The following is a 21,524-nucleotide window of genomic DNA, read 5'->3' on the forward strand; positions in this document are numbered from 1 at the left end:
TGTTCAGCGTGACTGGGGTGCATTTTGGTGGTTGCCTACAGGCACCGCCTCAGCGCGCTGCCGTGGATGGGTGGGGGATGGCCGAAGCCGCCAATCACCTCGTCGTCATCTCCGCCTAAGCCTCCACCTGGCCGTCTTCGCAGCTTCGGTGCCAGCCCTCCATCACGAGGCATATTTGGTAGCACATGTGAACGTAAGAGTAGCGCTTGTGCGCAAATCGTAATACATGCTTTTATTGTACAGTATTCGCACTCAGTGCCGCTATTTTCCTTGCTATGCAACCGTAAAACTATGTACAGGCTTAGTCCTCAGTGAGGTCACCATACTCCCACTGACCACGGCGCTCCTCCTTGGCCACGTCCTGCTTCTTCTTCATGGCAGCCAGCACGTTGGCCGAGCGCTCCCACGGGCGCAGCTTCTTGGGTACCATCGCAAGACCTTCGCTAAGGATGTCGGCGTTGATGCTTTCAGTGCCGTCCTTGCTCTGGTCGGGGTTGTACAGTGTCACCCAAAGCATGCCGTCCTTCTCGGTGGCCTCGACTCTCGCGACGAGCTCGCGATCAGCTGTCTCTTGCGAGATGAAGCTGACGGCATCGGCAAGGTACTCGGAGTTGCCGGGAAGTTGAATGAACGCCAGCTGCGCCTCTACAGCTTGTGGCTTCAGCTTCGATGGCAGGAACTCGGCTTGTGAGAGAGGGCGAAGGCGAGACCACGGGATTGTCTCTGAGTTACCGTAGTCGATGTAGACAACCTCGGCCTTCTTGTTTTCTCGGTCGTTGCGTCGAATGCGCGCACGGTACCACTGGTCGTCGGCAGTGAACTTGGCTGCTACAAACTCGCCCGCCTTGGGCGCGTCTGGAAGGCCACTGCTGTTCGCAGGGTTGAGGTGGAACTTGCTGAAGGCGCTCATGAGTGATGTCAGCGCTGATGTACCGCTGCCGATCTGTTGGAGGCGAAGCCTTCCGTCGTCTTCGACGTGGGTGATCATAACATCGCGGTAGTCTGCCTTTTTTGATGATGCGGCGTCGCCGTTAGTAGCTTCGGTAGCTACCGCTGCCTCGCCGTCCTCTTCTTCTTGAGACGGGTCGTAGTCTTGCCAGAGGTTCTTTCGGGCGTCCTTGGCCTTCTGCTCAGCTGCGAACAGTTCATTTGCGTTTCCAGACTTCTCTGCTGAGTAGGGATGTACGGTAGCCAGACCTTCCTCAACCAGCGTCTTCGCAAAGTTCTCACGGTTGATGTACAGAGTACCGATGAAGCCACCGACCTTGTCACAGTCCTCGACATCAATCTCGACGTCTCGCTGTTGGCAGCGGCGGTTCGCGAATTCATGGGCCTCCTTGCCGAAAGGTTCGCCCTTTTCGCTTTCGTTTCTCGCTGATCGAGGTGCGCGGATACCGGAGAGGACGAAGGTGAGCTTGGCGTTCTCGCGAGGTACTAGTACAGTGAAGCGCGAGCCAGACTTGACGAAATCGACAATAGCTGGTACCTTGCGTTGGCGCGAAAGCAGAGTGAGCTGGCGCTTGGCCTTCTCGAGCGACTCCGAGTAGTCGACGTACTGCTTGACGGAGGGCGACTTATCCGACCAGAGACCCTTCTTTTCAGCTTGCGCGGTGGACTCGGCCAGCAGAAGATCGTCGTAGATAGGGCTCCTGTCGGCGTCGTCTTGTCGGTGGCGGATGACGGAAGCCATGCCGCTCTCTACAAGCATCAGACCAACGTTCTTGCCCTGGAAGGTGACGGTGCACATTTCACGCTCATCGTAGCCCTCGGTCGCTGGTCGCTTTCCGTCTACGTGGAACTTGACGTGCTTGCCGATGAGCTTCTTGCGCAAGAACTCCTTGGCCTCGGCTACCCATGGCGATTGCTTGGGATCGGTAGGCTTGGGTTGGCGGACGCTGCTGAGGTTGATGCGCTTCTCTGCGCCCGCCTTGTTCCGGATGAAAATGGTGTCTGCGCTCTGGACACGACTAACGGTGGCTTCTTGCTCTCCAGCCTTGCTGATCTTGGGCGCAACGTGTTCCTTGTATACACCTAGGCGGCCGTCCTTTGCCTGCTTCTCAGCGCCCCTTAGTATGCCCATCTTCTGGCCGAGGAGGGTGGTGTGGTGATCGGTACATTTTGCCAAGCCGTTCTTGAGCAGGAAAGGTGTGATGCTGCCTTGGGTGGGATGCTTAACATCTGCGACAATTTGTCCGTTCGGTGTTGTTCCCAGAACCTCGACGAGGACTCCTCGCTGTAACAGCCTCGTCTCGACGAATTGTTGGGCGTCGTCACCGAACGGCTCGGCTGGCTGCACCTTCCCGTCGGAAGGATTTGTTCGTTGTGTTGCGGGAGCGCGGACACCGGCGAGGAGGACCATTGTTTGGACGTGCTCGGTGGGCGACAGGAGGAATCGCACAATGAGGCGGTCGCCGGACAGGACCTTTTCGACAATCGAATCGATGTCCTTGCCCTTGTTCTGTTCAACGAACTTGGTCGCATCGCTCAGCTCTGACGACGAGTTGATCCTGCCGCCAGTCTCTGCCCAAAGACCCTTGGAGTCTGCCCTGGCGCGTGCCTCGTCTACTTGCAGTCGCTCGAGTAGGTTGGCAGCCTCGTCCGAGTCTTCCTTGCGGCCGGCGTCGTCGCGCAGCTTCACCCAGCCCGCCGCGACGGCTTGTTGCGGCAATATCTCCTTGTTCGGTGTGACGATGAGGCCATATTCGCGGTTCGCGCCCGTCGGGATCTTGTAGAGGACTTGGAAGCGGACGACTTTGCCTACCAGCAGACGGCGGAGGTAGTCGCGTGACTCGAAGGCAAAGGGCTCGTCTCCCTCTCGTCGCAGTCTCGGCGCGGTGACAAAGGCTAAGCTCAGTGTGCGCTCTGCTTTTGGGTTGTTGATGTTGTGGAGAACGACGGTGTCGCCGGAAAGGACGCTCTTGACTTTGGCTTCGAAGAGGTTGCTCATGATGGACGTCGGATAGCTGCAGAACGCGAGGGGAGCTATTAGCTACTGTGTCCAGAGAGCTTCAGATGCAGGTGGGGCCTCGCAGCTATTCCCTGGCACTTACCTGCAGGAGATGCCAAAATGGGGTCAATGTTCCAATGGGTGTTTATGGGAGACGCAATTGATGTGTGGACTGTATGCCAATTGCTATATGTGGATTGGGAAGCTACGTGTTGTTATGGCGGGCAAATCTCGCCGTTGCTCTCAGGGACCTTCGGTGTGGGGTTCTAGGCGAATCAAGCTAGACGTCACCACCGCCTTCCAGACTCCTTCACCACTCTCAACTCTCAACACAGACACACGCGATAGTCGGTGCGACCATCGAGCTTCACGTGTTGACCGCTGATATAGTGTCACATGCCTCGGACCGTGGTTCGCAACCCGGCGCAGATGCCATGTCAGACCTTTTCGAAAATTGCGGTAGCTCTCACTTCTTCCAGCATCTCTGTTTGAATGCATCGCAGGCTTTGAAGATGTGTGTGTCTCTGCTACCCTCCCTTTTAACCAACCATGAGGCTGCATAGGCACCTTGAATAGGGGAATCAAGAGTGCCTCCGGGCCTCCTTACCTAACATGCTTGAGGGCCGTCCTTGTCAGGGGTTGTAGTTGGACGCTGCCTCGACTACGCCGCAGGCGAGCATTAGCTTGCCTCGCCGCCTTGCTTGCACCAGGGCAATACCACCCGTCCAAACGCTCCTAACATCATTTCGTTGCCACAAACTTCAATACGGCCATTCACTTCAGAGGCGCTAGACACGAAATATCCTCCACAGCCATTGCAGACATCGCATCAACGATTCTCAGGCCCGTCCCTGTAGGATTTGTTATCGTGCCCATCCTTCGAGCCTCTTCAGATGCCGACATGAATGATATATCTATTGGGAAGCGTCCTCGACCAGTTGTATCATGCCTGAGGTGTCGCGCGAAGAAACTGAAATGCGATCGCATAACGCCGTGCGAGAATTGCACCAAAGCAGAGATCGCTGAACCGTGTACTTATAACCCAAAAGGTATTGCGCCGTTGGCATCGAATAGAGGACGATCGCCACCATCAAATCCCCACAACAGAAAGAGTAGCACGCCGGTACTATCGCATGGCGAACCATCGCGTGGGGAACCATCACTGCGATCAAAGTCCCATAATCCAAAAGGCATCACACCGGTACCATCGAATGGAGAACCATCGCTACCACCAGATTTCCCCATCTCACAAGCCATCACGTCGGCACCATCGAATGGCAAACAACCGCGCTCAGCAGATTCCCCTGATCATGCATCTTTCGATTCGCTGGAAGATCTTAAGCATCGCTTGGCCAAAGTTGAAGAGCTGTTAAGCGTTGCACGTGCGCCTGAGAGTTCAATGACAGCAGACGTCGAGCAGCCAACGCCAACAGCCTGCTTACCTCTCCTTGGTACAGTCGTCGCCGAAGGGGGCAGATCACGGTATCATGGGCAAAATGACAGAATTACGCTCCTTAATCAGGCAAGAGAATAGGGAATCATCATCTACGAAAAACTGTACTGACTGAATACAGTTCCTCGATGTCAAAGACTTTCTCAACAGGATGGCTAGTGACGAGCAGCTGATGGCGTCTGCAAATCGAGTCAAAATACTCCAAAGCCAATCGAGAAGGAATCTAGGTCTACCACTTCAGAACAAGAAAGACCCTGGTTGCTCGCCTGCATTGCTCAAGCTGTGGGTATCTCTGCCGTCAAAGCCATACTGTGACAAATTGGTGTCAATATACTTCCAGTATTTTGAGCGTACCATGCGCGTTCTGCACCGCCCAACTTTCATGCGTCAGTATGAAAAACTGTGGCATGATGGCGAATGCGGGGTTGGTTCCTCATCCAGCATCCTCGCGCTGCTCACAAGTGTTATGACCAGAGCTTATTTGCTGGACGATACAACCGACACCAACGACGAGGAAGCTTACAAAACCTATCTGAAATGTACGGCTATTAGCCATGTCCAGGCATGGCTTGGGGAACTTGGACGAAAGCAGCGCACGGAGCTGTCAACGCTTCAGGTCGAGATACTTGTACTACTGTCTGGCGGTATCAGCCAGTCTGATCCGGATAAACTCTGGAGCTCCTGTGGCACCCTGCTGCGCTCAGCTATAATCATGGGTCTTCACTTGGATCCTGCAAAGATTAAGCTCATTTCGCCGTACCAGATGGAGATGCGAAAGCGACTATGGGCCACTGTTTTGGAAATGGAAGTACAAGCATCCATCATGACGGGAATGCCTTTGATAATTACCGACCTTCAATCGTACAGTCCAGTACCGGCAAATCTGAATGATGAGGATTTTGGCGAGTCTTCGGCGAAGCTACCTCCTCCCCGTCCACTTTGCGATCTGACAGACAGTCTCTACCAGATATGTCTTGCCATGTCTCTTCCCCAACGGCTTAAGGCTTTCTCGCTTGTACAGCGATCGATACCCGATGTGAATGAGGCGATTGAAACTGGGCGCGCAATCCAAAAATGCTTGAACTCGCTGCCTTCGACTCTCGATTTGCGTCATAGCCAACCAGCCATAGGTGACAGAGGTGGATTACTGCATCGCGTGCTCCTCGACTTTTACATTCGGCGATCACTATTGTACTTGTACAAGCCGTTTCTTTTCGGCTATCAGGAATACGAGGGTAAAGTAGCTGCCTGGTATCCATCTCAAGATGCTCAAACTGACTTTGATCAGTATGTACTCATTTAGCTATTACACCTAGGCCAGAAGATTTTAGACGCTATCGTGGGCGTGTTATGTCGTAACTCTCTTAAGAATTGCGGGGTTTCTATCTTGCTCTAAAGTATTGGTTGTGCTAACGACTTCATAGCAAGTGGTCGTGGAGGCCTGGAGACAATGCGTCGACTCATCGCTTGCGATAATCTCTTATCAAAGGTTCTATAACCCTCAAGTGGTTAAAGAGCCGGCACCGTTACAAGAGAACCTTTACTACTGGCTGTGCAAAAAGGACACTTTATGGTCGGCTCTGACAATATGCCAACGCATCAAATATCTCCGCCAGGCCACCTCAGACGGTCAGCACCCAGAGCAGCAGATGTCCGGACACGACGAACAAACACTCGTCACGAAGGTAGAGCAGACTGTTCATTACCTCATCACGAGAATGGGCCGTGGTAAAGCAGATGATCTCAAAGACATCATCTTCCTGTCGTTGGCGCTGAAATGGGTACAGCTACCTGAATCAGCCCCGGGACGAACCTACGAATTACATGCCACCACCAGGAAAACAATGGCTGCTTGTATGGAGCAGCTGCAGACAACCAAGCTTACCAGCGGTTGCCATCAACGTCAACGAAGCGATGCTGAGCCGCTAGCTAAGCGGATAAGAACTTTCGGGACAGGCATCTCTCCCAATACCACGGGTACTTATCCCATTGCTCTGAGACAAACGACAAGCCCGCTTCCAGAAGCTCATGAGCTAGGAGGCTTTGTCGAAGGTGCCGAACAATGGCTCAACGATGTTACTGGGCAGGTCGCCGATTTTACGGATTATCAGGCTGATTTTTATTCTTTCAATGGTGCTTTCGTTGGCGCTATGTCGCAATATTGGAATTGGGAACACCTCTGGCAGTGATGCTCGCTTTGTATCTTTCTGGTTTGCGAAATCATGTCTCGCTGGAGTAATACAACAAAGTAACCGTTAGAGATACGCATATTGTTCATCTGGGATTCTGCAAAATAACATTCATTACGAAATCCAGCTATGCGTCTGATATTCCCGCCTTTCTTTTTCCAAATTTCACATGGAGGGGTGTTTCATCACATATAAAGTCCCCACCCTCCTCCTACTCACTCAACCCCGGAACACTCCCCAACACACCCATGGTATGTTTCCAAACCCTGTCCCTCGTGTCACTCTGCCTCAGCTTGGCATAACTGACTTGCTTTTTCTCATCACCCCTCTGCCCCACCGCATATGCACCACCTCCCCTCTCCCTTGTACTACTAAACGCCACATCAGCCACCGTCTTGCCTTCCTCGCCATCTTTGACCCCCACGCCCGCGCCCCTCGCGGGATACCTGCCCATGCCCAGAGACACCATGACCTCACCACATACCCTTGGACTCGTCATATACCATGCCATCAACACCTTAGCTACGCGCCACAGCACGCGAAACCATAGCGGATTCACCTTGCTAAGGAACGTTGGACCGTCAACTAAGCCGGGGTAGACATGGATAAAAGCGATCTTGCCAGCGTGTTCTTCGGCTAGGGCCTCAAACATAAATGTCTTCATGAAAGCGACGTGCGTGCGAACTGGTGTGACGCCGTGCTTTTCCGGCGAAGGTGGGCCAACAGGAAGGGCAGAGGGGGAGATGGAGTCTTCGATTGTGCCTGCGAAGACGGAGATGACGTGGGCGCCGCTTGGGTTTTGGGAGCGGAGGAGTAGGGGTGTAAGGGCGAGGATGAAGCGGATGCGGGAGTAGTATAGGAGGGTGACTTGGGTATCGAGGCCTTCTTTTGTTGCTGGTGAGGTTGGTTAGTTAAGGCTCCCTCCGTGCTGGAAGCGAATGCAGATAGAAAATACTTACGCGGTGATGGCGCAAGTGGTGACTCTGCTTGGGTCATGTATAGCATGTCTATCCGCGGTTCTCCCCCGTTCAATGGCTGCTCTTCTTCATGCTTCTTGATTTGCGCACATATGGCGTCGACATCGCTCATCAGCGCCAGGTCATGGGCTTGTATGAATCGCCATTCTGAACCTGGGCTTGTGGCGCGCACTTCTGCAAGCAGAGCTTCTGCGCGCGAGGCGTTGCGGCCGACGATGTAGATGCGTAGTTTGGATTTTGAGTTGCGGTAAACGGAGGCCAAGGCTTTGACGATGTAGGATCCGATGCCTGAGGTTCCGCCTATGATAGCGATGACGAGAGGGGGACCGGTGGTTAGGTTGGCGATGGTGGTGTGGATTGTTGAGTGGGGTGGCATTGCTTCAGAAGATACTGCGAAATGGGAGATTTGGGAAATTGAGATGAAGAAGTTGGCTGAGTTCCAAGGAGGAAAACATATATACACAAACGTTGCTCGATATTCCTCTTCCCATTTTTTCATCAAGGCATGTACTCGTTTTGACGATGGAGATGTCTGAATTAGGAAAATCATGCGCCAAGCGATACACCTTCTGGGCTTAGACTCGACGAGGCGTCCATTCTCCCAGGTGCCTTCCAATAATAACGTGCCGTATAAATACAATCGGAGGTTGATTGCGCCGAGGCTGTCGTTTACCTTGCTCCGATCCTGAGGAGTATTGGCTTTTTGAAGTTGTTCACGTATGTAGTAGTATTTGCGCCATGTACGTACCGTCACGCAGACGTGTTCATGAGTAGATATCAATCATCAGGCCAACCCTTGACATCAAAGCACATCCAACCATGCTTGTACGGATTGTAAAAGACTGTGCGGGAATCGCAGACGAAACGATACGAATAGGATGGAGCGCGAACACTACCCTAATCTCTGGACCGAGAAATGGAAGCATGGCGATCTTCTAGCACATGCAGGTCAAACAGATGATGGAATTTGCGTTCGCAAGTATCGAATTCAGACTTTGAACGTGAGAAGTCGTGGACAGACGTTAAATTTATCGGGGTGAATCGCCCGAGTTGCCTGTGTGGGCAATGTGAAACATGGTCCGGCTTACCATTGAAGCTTGGCTTGCTGCAGTCGGTGATATTTGGTTAACATAGACATGAGAACGTGCTAAGATGTATTGCGCGGCGTGGTGCATGCAGGCCAATACTGTGACTGCAGAAACGTGACGTGGTACATGAGGTATGCAGCAGTCGGGAGGCTGGGAGGCTGCGCGTGTTGACAGTCGAGCCAGAAAGGTCGAGGCTGCTAGAGTCTGGTAGGATGACTTGACGCTGACGCGGCGCCGAACGCACGGCGGGATTAGATTCGCTCAATGGCGCGGGGTAGGAGCGAGTGGTGAGCACAACATGTCTTATCAGCCGGGGACCGATGGCGATCTTGATCTGGTGTTTGTGTTTCACCACGGCGGTCAGATCGCTACAAGGGCGTTGGATGTCGCGCATGCCCAGGCTGAGACACGACTTCGAATGAGCAGGTGGGAATGCGTGAAAAAGTTGAAAAGACGAAGGCGACTATGAGGCTATGCAGTGTTGAATGCAGACTAAATGGGTTAAAGTAGGTCGCTCCAGATTCCACGGTGGAGCCGTTTGCGGTAGCGGCTGACACGAGGAGCTAGGAATAGAACGTGGAAGGAACGCGGACAAGACGTCCATGACAGTTGCAGGCAGCGGAGTCGACAGCAGACGAGATGCAAGGCGTGCAGGATGAACAGGGGATTAAAGGGAGGATACCAGAGAGGCTTCGCGGCAATAAACGTGAAAGGTGCAACTGATATGGGAAATTGCCTCTGGCTCCACCCTTGCGCTTGCCGTTGTGGATGGGGCTTCCCGCGGCTGCGCCAAGGCCTCACTGCAACTGCTTGTTCTGGTTGAGGGCATATCGCTCTTGCCTGCATTGGGCGCACAGGCAGGCGCGAGGGAACACAGCGCAGGAAGAGGCAGGCACGAGGGAGATCGTGATATGAACGAGACCGGCGTAGGCGCCAGAAGGGCCATTGTCGGGGGGAAAAGGCGGGCAGTCGGTATAGGCGTTATCTTGTCGCAAAACCTGTTGAGTGTGTTTGGGGCTGGTGCATTGGCGGAGACGTCACAGTGGGTTCCGTGGTGGTTTCCTGGGTGAATTAGCGGGCTAGCGCATCGCGCAGTCGCAGCCGTCAGCCTCTGTCGTGCCAGCGCCGTGTTACCCGCCTAACACACCTGCATCATCTCGGCCACTGCACGACTCCGACTTTCTCTCCACCACTGCGACCGCGCCTGCGCCTCTGCGAAACGCTGCCTCTGCATTATCTTTTCCGCTCGTTCTGCCCGGATCCCTGCGAGGTCCCACGCCGTGAAGAACAAACCACCCAGCCAACCGTGTTCCGCGCCGCAAACACTAGCCAGGCCCAGCGATAGTCCGCCTCGATTCGATCCGCAGAGCGGCGCGCCGCCGTCCGCTACCTCCACCAAGCGTTGCCCGCGCAGGTTGTTTTCGCCTCTGCACGCGAGGTGTGTAGCAAAACCTCGAACAAGCACTCACAATGGCTTTCCAGCAACCCCAGGCCTGGCCATTAGGACAGCAGCACGACGCCCTCCCGTCCGACGACAACCCGCCGCCTCCGCCAGCCCATCGCACTCCCGTAGGCCTCCACGCCCAGCGCCAGTATACCGACCCCAATAACTACTCCGACTACTCGACCCCAGGCGTCACCCCCGGCTCAGACAACATGGGCGAGACGGCTCCGGGCGGCGGCATCAACGGCATCGCCAGCGGCGTCGCTGGCTCCCACCCACGCGAGAGCGGCCTCCACGCTGCACGAGGCATGGCGGGCCCAGGACGGCCCATGGGCGTCCCCAACAGGAACTCGCAGTCATCACCCTTCAATGACCCCAACGGCCACGACCAGCCCATGGTTCCGCGCCCAATGTACTCGCAACGCTCCTACGGTTCCGGCGCACCACTTGTCGGCGGCATGTACTCGAGTGACAGCTCCATGTACAGCATGCCACACTCCCCGCACAGCGGCGTCCCCTACGCCGACACGCCCTACAACCGCTACTCGTCGTCCGCCCAGAACCTCGCGCCGCAGATGGGCCAGATCAACCCACTCGATGTCGACAACGACGACGACTGGGGAATGGGCCCAGACCACAACTCTCCACAGAACAAGCGACGCTCTTTCGTGCCATTCGGTGGCTCGCGGGACGGCAGCAGTCGTAATGGCTCGCCAGGGTCATCGATAAACAACGGAGGCGTTGCTGCCGCAGCAGGCGCTGGTGCTTTTGCTGCCTCACGCGACGGTACGAAGTACGATGCCGTACCCATGGTCAACGGAAGTGGAGAGCTTGTCCCAGAAAAGGTTGCAAGTTGGAAAGCAGAAGACGACTTGAAGAAGAGGAAGAAGCGCATGTGGATCGCCATTGCCATCATCACCCTCATCCTCGCAGGTGCAATTCTGGGCGGTGTCCTCGGTGCCACTGTCGGAAAGGGTGGCGGTGCAAAGGACGGGGCTGCTAAGTCTGCTCAGTCTGCTGACGATATCGCCAAAGACAACAAGGAGGACCTCGGCAAGGACTCTTCCGAGATCAAGGCTTTGATGAACAACGCCGATTTGCATAAGGTGTTTCCCGGCATGGACTACACTCCTCTGAACACGCAGTACCCAGACTGTCTCCACGTCGGACCATCGCAGAACAACATCACCCGTGACTTGGCTGTCATGTCGCAACTGACCAACTCAGTCCGCTTGTACGGAACCGACTGCAACCAAACACAGATGCTTATTCACGCCATCAACCAACTGGAGATTAAGGACACCATGAAGATCTGGCTTGGTGTATGGCTCGACAAGAACGACACTACAACGGAGCGACAGATCTCCCAAACATGGGACATTCTTGATGACTATGGCTGCGACTATTTCAAGGGTATCATCATTGGTAACGAGGTGCTTTACCGCAAGGACCTGTCTGAGACCGAGCTGCTGGGACACATTTCCGATTTCCGCAAGAACATCTCGGACCACAGCTGCCAACTGCCTGTCGCAATGGCTGATTTGGGTGACAACTGGACCGGCGACATGGCCACCAAGGTCGACATTGTCATGTCAAACGTGCACCCCTTCTTTGCCGGTGTCGACGTCAAAGAGGCAGCTGCCTGGACCTGGAACTTCTGGCAAACCCACGATGTGTCATTGACCGCAACCCAGAACGACATCCACCAAGTAATCGCCGAGGTTGGCTGGCCATCTGGAGGCGGCACCGACTGTGGTGCGGCTGACACTTGCGCCGGAGGCTCTGTTGCCGGTATTGACGAAATGAACCAATTTATGGAAGACTGGGTTTGCCCAAGTCTAACTAACGGGACAGAGTACTTTTGGTAAGTCTCCCTGTCATTCAGCCTCGATAGACTGCCGCTAATACATCCCTAGGTTCTCAGCCTTTGACGAGCCATGGAAGATCCAGTATAACGAAAAGGGCAAAGAGTGGGAAGACAAGTGGGGTCTCATGGACGTCAACCGCAAACTGAAGCCCGGGCTTAAGATCCCCGATTGCGGCGGCAAATCGTTACCCTCGACGTACGACAACTAGATACGACACGAGCGCGTATAGCATCCCTTCTCATACGAGTTCTTGCATGACGGCATGGCGTTGGCGGGCGTTCTTCATCTTCGGCATCATCGCGGCGACTCTTTCCGACCGCTCCATCGATCTCTTTCCGCGAATTGTATACTCGGGGCGCAGTTCTGCCCTTTTTCTTTTGCTCCCTCTTTTGTGGGCTTGAATGCCACACCAGTGTTCTGGGAGTGGATTTGTCTGGATGAGCCTATATCGAGACATGTTAGGTACTTTACATTGGATAATCTCATGAGGGAAGGAGCCCTCTACTTGTGTATATATACGATTACCGGGATGTGATGAAACCGGCTGGCTATTGTGTGTGTGGATTTGTCAAGGTCTGAAGGTCTTGTGCTGCGTTTTCCTCCGCGCTTTGTAGGCTACGGAGACGAAAATATGTGAAGAGCATTGTAGATAGGACATGTACGGGAATATAAATGCAAGAGATGTATCCTTTTGGCTTTTAAGTCTGTCGAATTTACGTTACCGGGCCGCGTCATGGAGTTGCGTCAAAGTTTGCTCCACGGCGGGTATGTGTTAATGTGGGTATGGAGGATGGCGTCAGCTGGATCCACCGGGGATGATTACTACATGCCCGTCACTCGCAGGTAATGAGAAGGAGAATTCATGGAGCGAGGATCACGGCGACTTAGTAAAGGTACATGCTTTATATGTGACAACGACTATGTTTGCAGCCGAGAAGTCATTGTACATTCTCCCAACCACTATTAGCATTACATACTATCATCTCCCCCAGTTCTTCGAAAAGGTATTGACTAGAAAACACAGCTCTCACAACCTCCATGTCTATGCACCAGACACCCGGAGCACCAAACATGTCTTCAATTCCATCCCACATCGCCAACATCCACGTCAAGATCCGCCTCCGCAAGAACTTTAGACCATAAGCGCAGCAGCCAATCCACCAAACACACCAACGACAACACCGCTGATCATGTTCGCCGACGCCGCACCAGTGAATTCCGGCATCATTCCTGTACCCGTGGCGCTACCCATCATGCCTGTTCCGTAGCCGGGCATGGTGACGATGCTGGGCTTGGTCTCGTTGGCGCCGGCGGCGCAAGATGGTACAGCGACGGCGGAGCGCGTTACCATGACATCGGCGGGTGCGGCAGAGGGGCAGCCGGCCTTGGCGGTCAGGGTGGTTGTAACGGCTGGGGCTTCGCTATAAGGAGTGTTAGTTTGAGTGAGCTTAGGTTGGACAGTGGGGATAACTGGTAGCAGGGGTAGGGATGAAGGTTGACTTACGCAGCATAGACAGTGCTGGCAAGCAAGACGGCGGCGCCGACGAAAGAGGTAGAGAACTTCATTGTGAAGGTGATGTAGTGTTGAAGGTAGGAGATGTTTGAGTGTTTTGTTTCGATCGGGAAGGACTGAAGTATGATTATATGTCAACTTTGAGGAAAGCGAGGGAGAAGCGAAAGGAATCCGGAAAGGAACGACCTTCGACACTCTTCTTTGTACTTCATCCCGTTACCTATCGCCTTCGAGCACGCGCACAGTTCACCTCCCTAGTTTTTTTAATTTCAATTGCGACCTAAGGACATATCGAAACGCGGCAGTTATCACTGGCGTACACCAACCAATACTCCGCATACGGCCTCGTCCGTTCTCCAAACAAGCTACCAGTCACATCCACAACTTACCAACTAGTCTATCTCCATTCCAAACACAAGTGGCAACCCTCGAGCCGAAAACCCGGTCGATGAATTCAACTCTGATCGGATCAAACGTCTTCCGAGAAAACAGTTGATCACGTTCCCGCGCCTCTTTCCCGCTGCATCGGCCATATATCCCGCGAAGAGAGTGTTGATCAGCAGGCAAACAAGTTAGCAAGGGCGCAGCGACAACAAACATCGCGGCAGCTAGACGAAACCAATCTGGACTCAAGGTGTCACTAACGGGCTAAAGTACGGAGACAGACTTTACCGTCGACTGAGGGCGGCTAGATATTAGATCAACGCATGGTCTGTACCTGGCTAGTCAAGGGTAATCGGCCTGAAAGAACGTGGAGGTGGGAAGTTCCGTTTGGGATGTTTGGAGGCGTTTGTACTAACGGTGGTGATTCCGGGGTCACGGTCTTGGATACCTTTCCAGATAGGAATTTCCGCAGAGAAAAGAACCGTTATTGGAATACCGAGCTGACCTATCAGCGACTCTTTGAATGATAATATTCCAAAAAAGACAGCGAAAGCAGAAGGCGCATTCAGTTTGCAGCCTCTCTAGCAATTGGGCTCCTGTGTACAGCTCACATCACGTAACAACCCACCTCTCCATCCCGTCCACCAAGTCATTCCCACCGACATTGCCCCTCGGAAGCTCACTTATCCATAGCACCATCACATCCTCCCCTGTCTATCTCTCGTAGATCTGTATCTCACCCAAGCCACGCTCGCCGCGAGCGAAGGAAGAAAAACCTTCCGCAAAACATGTAGTCTAAAGATGACAATTGTACAACCTACTCCCCTGACTAAAAAGGTCAAGATTACCTAGGCACTAGGTCGGCATCGGTAAGGTTTTGCAGTAGCGCGACGTCATCTTGGAGCTCAAGCGCACTAGCGTCAGTTCGGATGGTGAAGGTTCCGTGGTACACAAACATGACTAAACAACTTACCGCGATTTTCTGCGGGGAACATCGCCCTTGGACCCTTGTTACTTGTTCACTCTCCTTCATTCCACACTAACAGCCCCTGCTGCAGTGCTCGATCAGGTAACACTGATCGTTGGTCTCGGCCTGATTTGGGATTGACGGCGGCCTTAGTTGGAGTCATTCAGGTTAGACTGATCGGGGGTGCTGGCAGCTTGGGCTGTGAGATCGCGACTGGCGCCGGATGGAAGCATGTCCGTCTACGGGATGTATTGTGCCTAGCTTATAGGTTTTGGGAGATGAGATGATGAGGTGGTGCGGGCGAACGCTGGAAGAGGGGTAGTAAGCTTTGTGATGGAGGTGGTTACGGGAGATTGAGGCGGAGACAAAGAGGCCTGGAGGAATGGACACGGGAGGTATAAGACAGGATTGGTGCCGCTGGATTGAAAGAAGCATCTCACAGTTCACCAAGTTCACTACTCTGAGCATCTACAGTCTTTCCTCACACTCGATTTACTCAGTTTTAATTACTCAACTCCATCATCACCATGAAGTCTACCATCGCTGCCATCGCTGCTCTTGCGGCTGTCTCCACCGCATCCCCCATCAAGCGTGCTGATGGCGTAACTGACGGTGTCATCCTCAACTACGCGCTCACTCTCGAGCACCTTGAGGACACCTTCTACCGCGAGGCCCTCGCCAAGTTCACCGTCGAGGACTTCAAGGCCGCCAACTTCTCCGAGGAGGCCTACAACCGCATCAAGACCATCTCCTCCGATGAGGAGACCCACGTCTCCTTCTTGACCGGCGCGCTCAGCGCTGCTGGAGCCAAGCCCGTCGAGGCCTGCACCTACGACTTCGGCTACAAGGACGTTGCGTCCTTCCTTGCCACTGCCAGTGTCCTCGAGGGCGTTGGTGTCAGCGCCTACCTCGGTGCTGCCGCCGACATCATGTCCAAGACCTACCTCACTGCCGCTGGCTCCATCCTCACCGTTGAGGCCCGCCACTCGGCATACATCCGCAACACCGTCGGTGCTTCGCCTTTCCCCGCTCCCTTCGACAACCCGTTGAGCTACAACGAGGTCTACACCCTCGCTGCGCAGTTCATCAAGTCCTGCCCCGAGACCAACGCTCCCCTTCCCGTCAAGGCGTTCCCCACTCTTGCTGCCTCCGCTTCTGACGGTAGCATGATGATCAAGGCTGGCAGCAAGGTCATGCTCGCCACCTCCGGCTACAAGGTCGACGGCAAGGTCTACGCCGCTTTCATCACCGTTACCGGCCCCGTCTTCGTTGAGGCTACCATGGTCGAGGGTGGCTTCGAGGTTACCGTCCCCGAGAAGGGCATCGCTGGTCAGAGCTACGTTGTCCTTACCAGCTGCAACACTGCTGCCACTGATGACACCATCATTGCCGGCCCCGCTGTTGTTGAGGTCATGTAAAGCCTGTTATCCTGTTGAGAGAATTGGTGACTTGTAACGGCGGCTCTAATACTTAGTAGCAGCTATAGTAGTAGTACTTCTAAATTGTAATTTTTAGTCTTCATTTGCTTCTGCCTTCGACATCGTGAGAGACAACAGTGGAAATACACAATGAATTTTTTACCAGTCTCACTACAAATGAAAAGATCCGTTGCACGACGTTAAAGACAATGTGCATGTGTGGTCATCATCCAAACCCGATTCAAGAAGTGTTCATACAAATACAGAATGTAATCGCAGCTCTACTGCGACGGAAGAGCCTGCTCTCAGACTAAGGTCGAAGCCAAAGCCGAAGTGAACATAACCGAAAAGCGCAACAGAACGGTCAATCAAGAAAGCAGAGCATTTCCATGCTCTCACCAGAACAAACCAGCGATAACACCTAAGAGTCAAACACCGCGCCATATGCAGCACCATTCTTTGCCTTGATTCCCTCAACAATTTCCCTCGTAACCGCCGGGTTGCTTACTACCATCACAGCTTCTAATCCATACTGCTCTTTCATAAACTCAGCTTCGAACGCAAGGTCCGGTCTTCCCTCGCGCGAGTCAAAGATCTTAGGCTCAGGGTCTATGTTACGGATGATATCCTGGACGAACTGCCAATGCGCCGCATCGGGATCGTACACGCACCACATGACCCTAACCTGTCTGCCCTGCTCGCGCATCCGCGCAATCGCGGGTGAGCATAAGAGTGAGAGTAATGGGCCAATTCCTGCGCCCGTAGCCACAAGAAGTAAGGAGTTGAAGAGTGGAGCGAAAGAGAGGAAGTTCTTGGCGGCGGGTTTGCGCAGCCAGATGTGTGTCGGTGGAGACTTGATCATTGCCTTTGTCCAGTCACCAGCTTGAGAGATGACAATGTATGCGAAAGGGTCTTCAGGAGAAGGCGAGCACGGTATGGTGGCGAAGGCGTGCCATTCGAGGACGGGGCTTAGCGAGAAGCGCGTGGTGGACGTGTAGGGCATGTCTTTGTACGGGAAGGTAACCTTGACTTCGCGGTTAGATACGGGCTCGGTAGTTATCGGCACTCGGCGTATACGCGTCCATGGGAGGATGATGAGGAAAGTTGTGGCGGCTAGCAGCCAGAGGGCGGCGTTTGCGTAAAGCGGTGGGCTACCGGGGTTGCGGCTCGACACACCTGCGTTGAGCCACAGTACCAACAAAGCTATCCATCCACCAAAGCGATGTGTCTTTTCGAATGCGTCATGAAACCTTACGCGCAGGTGTGGATGCGCTAGTACGCAGATGCACAAGATGGCTGTGAGGAAGGCGTAGCAGGTGATAATGTCGGCCCACATCCAACCAGAAGCCATGCGCTGCCCGAAGTGTTCGAGGAAGTGGTTGGTGTCCAAGAAGACAAAGTAGCAGTACCATAGAAGTGATGATATGGAGCAGCCGATGTGTAGTCCGCCGTAGTGGTGGAAGTCTGCGATTATCTTCCGGAGCCACAATGGTAGGCTTACTGGCGTTCTGGCTACGAAGGAGAAGGAGACATTGATGAGATCTTCTTGGCGTACGAAAATGGCGACGAAGATATTGGCGGCGGCAGCAATCAGGGGTCCAGAGAGGCCGAGATGGTCGTGACGGTTTCCTCTGATCATGACAGCGAGCACTGCGATGTTTACAGCGAAGGTAAGCCCGATGAGTATCCGGTACGCTGTGAACCAATGGAGGCAGACATCCCGCACTCGATGTCGAAAAGTGATCTCTGGCTTCGAGAGCATCGATGACGATAATTGTGAAGTCATGGTAACTGTTGTCACAACGCCGATATCTTTCTCGTCCGCTAGCTTCGTCAGTGGCGCTGTATAGTTCTCTATGTATTCTGGCGGAGGAGAATGTTTTTGAAGCGGCGCTGATCGATTGCATGGCTGACTTGAAGGACTCAAAGGATCGAGAGTATCTTCGCGACTGCGTATGTGGGGTTTCGCGTCGCTATCGAGTGGCTGTTGAGATACTTTTGGAGATATCTCGGGTTGGTAATCGATGGGTGTAACTTGAGTGATGGCGAGATTCTTGTTGATGTACCCATCTTCGCACACGCTCGATACAGAGGAGCTGGAAGGAGATTGGTCGAGCGAGCCTTTGAGCAAGTTAGGTGATGCGTCTGACTGCTCAATTGCGTGGACCGTTGGACGCATTGACTGATCACTTGTGTTAAGAGTGAGTGGCGATTGCGTGCTTTCTCGGCAGCATTGGACCAAGTGACGTAGGGTTGCAATTGTATTGGTAAAGGGAAGAGATAAAGTACGGGACGAAGCGGCTGAAGGAGGAGAGGCGGTCATTTCTGCGCGGTAGTGAAAGTTCTGTGCACACAACAATGCCCTCCGCCCGTCCCGTCATCTTATACACTGCAATCCCTTCCATCCTGCCGTCTGTTCATTCATAAGGAGACAAGTGTGATCCTGCACGTTGATGCTCGATGATATGCTAAGCGCACCTGGTAAGAATAGGCTCTAGCGCCGAGTCAGCACTGCCGCGAGCTGCATGCGAGATCAGGGGAATCGGATACCCACGCCACATGCCCGCAGTTAAGCGATCGTAGATGTACTCACTTTTAGCTCGAGCAGCTAAATACAATGTCATTGTGCAGCCTTTTTCAAATCCTCTCGCTCAACAAACCGCAAAGGCCGTCTTTGCCGTCGATGCAATGCATATGTACCTTCCGTCTTCTTGAGAATAGAAGCTCGCGTATGTACTTACTGTGGAGAAGTCGTGAAATTTAGACTGGTATTCAGCCTGATTTTCTTCCTTCTGATTGCTGCGATGGAGCACTGATGTTGCAGCACTTAACTCTGTTTGCGACAGTAGTGGCTTTTGACTACGACGAAGCTTTGGAATACTGCATATCACGAGTCTTTCGAGTCGTGCTGAACTACGAACCTGACTGCTGGCCTCGGTTCGGGTAACGGCGAGTAAACGGGCGGCAACTCTAGCCGACCGAAGATGAGAAGGAATTGCGGCGTAGCGGCGTAGCAGCCTCAACAAGATGGTCATCTCTGATCTGAAACGGAAGGAACCCCTTTGTTGGTGGCTGTAATCGGATTTTAAATATGCGGACGATCGGGAGCCGCATGATTGATAAGTTGGGAGAATCGCATATTTTGTCAAGCATCGTATACGCCGCAGCTGCAGTTGACTTAAAGATAGCGGACGAACGCCAATATCGCTTCAACGACTCTCTTCGGCTGTTCTTGTTGGGGCCAGTGTCCTGCGTTGTCGATCAAGTGGATCCCTCGAAAGTCTGAACATGACTCGGGATAGGCCTCGAGTGCCCCAGGCTGCTGATAATTGCCCCAATCCCTCGCGCCTGATATAAAGGTACTTGGACATTCGATCGTCTTGCCCGCAAATAGCTCGAGATCTTTTTGGAGAAGTGGATCGGTGGTGATTCGGTAGTAATTGAGACCGCCCTGGAAGCCTGTCCGAGACCATTCTTGGACGTAGATAGCCAGGTCTTTGTCAGGCATCCATCTTTCAGTCGCCGAGCTATCTTCGCAAGCCATCATGTCAGCGATAGTCTCAGGCATTGACTTGTGCAACGGCATAACGTAGTAATTGGGCACTTTGGCCATCTCTTCGGCCGTCCAGCTCTTGAGAGGGTGTGGTGAGTTCTCTTTCCAGTCCGCTGACTTGACATGGAGATACCCCCTAAGAAATGCGTGCAGGCCTTGTTCTGGGTTGATCCAATCGGCCCCGGCTGTACTAGTGCTGTTATACCACTTGTAATGCTTCCTTGGCACGGGCAGCTTTGCCAACTCAGCGTGAATGTCAGGCGATGGCGCAGGATCGCGAGCGCCACCGTGGGCTATATCGAATGGCAGCTGTGCAGGCGCTTTGAAAGGATGACTCATCATGACAACACTCTTGAAGAGGTCTGGACGCATCAGAGCACACATGCTGGAAGTGACAGCGCCGAAGTCGTGGCCGACGATACACTTAACTTCTCGATAACCCAGAGCATTAACCAGTGTAACCACATCGCGGACGACATTGGTCAGAGCAAATTGTGATAAATTGGTGTTAGGGAACGAAGAGTTGTCCCATCCGGTTGTGCGCCCGTAGCCACGTTGATCGAAGGCTACCACATGATAACCGGCATCAGCGATGGGCACCATGACCTTCCTCCAAGAGAAGGCAAGCTCTGGAAAGCCGTGGCACAGGATGATGAGAGGCTTATCGCGTTGGGGAGTATACCCAGCTTCGAGCGTGTGGAAGGTGATGCCATTTGATGGACAGTAGACATAGTTCTCGACGATGCCGTCTGGTAATGGCAAAGGCGGCAGGCGCGACGCTGGTGATGCCATGCTGATGACGTCTCAGATGAAAGCAAATTGGAAGACAAATAGAGTAGGGCAGGCGCACGGATGAAGTATACACTCGGTCGCTTTCTGTATGATGAACCGGGAGGTGGCAGTGCTGGTCAATTGTCACGATGTTAGCAGTTAGCGCGGGGAAGAGATGTGCGGTCTGAGCGATCTTTCTCGAGCTCTGGGTGGGCCAGTTCGTCGATCCCAGTCCACATGGCCTTGCGCAAAAATGCGCGTTCCACGTTGCCATGATCACATCGATCTATATTCGACATGGTGTCGCAACAGTTCGTGGCACTGGACATGGGTGCCTGTGCGACGTTTGGCAGGCAAACGCTGTAGACGTCGGCGCATGTTTTGGAAGAGCTTCGCGAATCACAAAGCGTACGGCGGCCGGCGCTACGACGGTTGCTCTTGGAGATATCGGCTACGTCAGTGGCGCCAGATGGGGACTGGCTAGAATGGTGTTGGGGCTCAGGGTTGTTACTAGCTGGAGAGGTGCAAATCAGGGACCGTGAAAGTACCGGCGCGTGAAAGAGGAAACAGGCTCGTGGAAAAGCACTGCTGCCGCTCCGGCAGAGTCTCAGGAGAAGTGCGTGCGCGTTTGCGATGATGGATGTGAGTAAGCACCAGGCGTGAGGGTGAAGAGACAACGTAAACAATGCATGTCTCTTCTGGGCCACGTCTAGACTGCGTCTGGCAGCGTCGAGCCACGCCTTCCCTGGGCGTGCAACAGCCTCACCCCCGACATGCGTGCTTGTTTGACCATGTAGCTGAGACGGTGAGGTGTTTGACACTTTCTGTGACGATGCAAATGCGCCGGCGCGAGGCTTTGCGGGCCTCTGCGGCGCCAACACGTCCGACCTAAGCTTTGGGGTGTCCGGGAACATGACGATCCTCTTACTTGTTTTGCTAGCTACAACAAGTC

General features: G+C 53.6%; 6 protein-coding genes across 6 annotated transcripts; 2 read left to right on the forward strand and 4 right to left on the reverse strand.

Moving 5' to 3' along the window:
• Positions 1 to 6,800: 6,800 nt before the first annotated feature.
• Positions 6,801 to 7,942, reverse strand: J4E78_000292 (uncharacterized protein; the record flags this gene model as incomplete). Its single annotated transcript, XM_049360958.1, has 2 exons — positions 6,801 to 7,483; positions 7,549 to 7,942. 2 exons carry the CDS (start codon positions 7,940 to 7,942, stop codon positions 6,801 to 6,803), a joined length of 1,077 nt encoding a protein of 358 aa, XP_049226241.1.
• A 2,182-nt stretch (positions 7,943 to 10,124) lies between these two features.
• Positions 10,125 to 12,174, forward strand: J4E78_000293 (uncharacterized protein; the record flags this gene model as incomplete). Its single annotated transcript, XM_049360959.1, has 2 exons — positions 10,125 to 11,962; positions 12,015 to 12,174. The coding sequence occupies 2 exons, from the start codon at positions 10,125 to 10,127 to the stop codon at positions 12,172 to 12,174; spliced, it is 1,998 nt and encodes a 665-aa protein (XP_049226242.1).
• Positions 12,175 to 13,098: 924 nt separating this feature from the next.
• On the reverse strand, positions 13,099 to 13,532 carry J4E78_000294 (uncharacterized protein; the record flags this gene model as incomplete). Its single annotated transcript, XM_049360960.1, has 2 exons — positions 13,099 to 13,387; positions 13,471 to 13,532. 2 exons carry the CDS (start codon positions 13,530 to 13,532, stop codon positions 13,099 to 13,101), a joined length of 351 nt encoding a protein of 116 aa, XP_049226243.1.
• Positions 13,533 to 15,357: 1,825 nt separating this feature from the next.
• J4E78_000295 (uncharacterized protein) lies at positions 15,358 to 16,248 on the forward strand (the record flags this gene model as incomplete). The annotated part of the gene is made up of 1 exon (XM_049360961.1): positions 15,358 to 16,248. The coding sequence occupies one exon, from the start codon at positions 15,358 to 15,360 to the stop codon at positions 16,246 to 16,248; it is 891 nt and encodes a 296-aa protein (XP_049226244.1).
• A 421-nt stretch (positions 16,249 to 16,669) lies between these two features.
• J4E78_000296 (uncharacterized protein) lies at positions 16,670 to 18,034 on the reverse strand (the record flags this gene model as incomplete). Its single annotated transcript, XM_049360962.1, has 1 exon — positions 16,670 to 18,034. One exon carries the CDS (start codon positions 18,032 to 18,034, stop codon positions 16,670 to 16,672), a length of 1,365 nt encoding a protein of 454 aa, XP_049226245.1.
• Positions 18,035 to 19,426: 1,392 nt separating this feature from the next.
• Positions 19,427 to 20,593, reverse strand: J4E78_000297 (uncharacterized protein; the record flags this gene model as incomplete). The annotated part of the gene is made up of 1 exon (XM_049360963.1): positions 19,427 to 20,593. The coding sequence occupies one exon, from the start codon at positions 20,591 to 20,593 to the stop codon at positions 19,427 to 19,429; it is 1,167 nt and encodes a 388-aa protein (XP_049226246.1).
• Between the last annotated feature and the right edge of the window lie 931 nt (positions 20,594 to 21,524).

The sequence above is a fragment of the Alternaria triticimaculans genome, assembly GCF_023758025.1.
Source record: "Alternaria triticimaculans strain BMP 0046 chromosome Unknown scaffold_1, whole genome shotgun sequence".
NCBI lineage: Eukaryota > Fungi > Ascomycota > Dothideomycetes > Pleosporales > Pleosporaceae > Alternaria > Alternaria triticimaculans.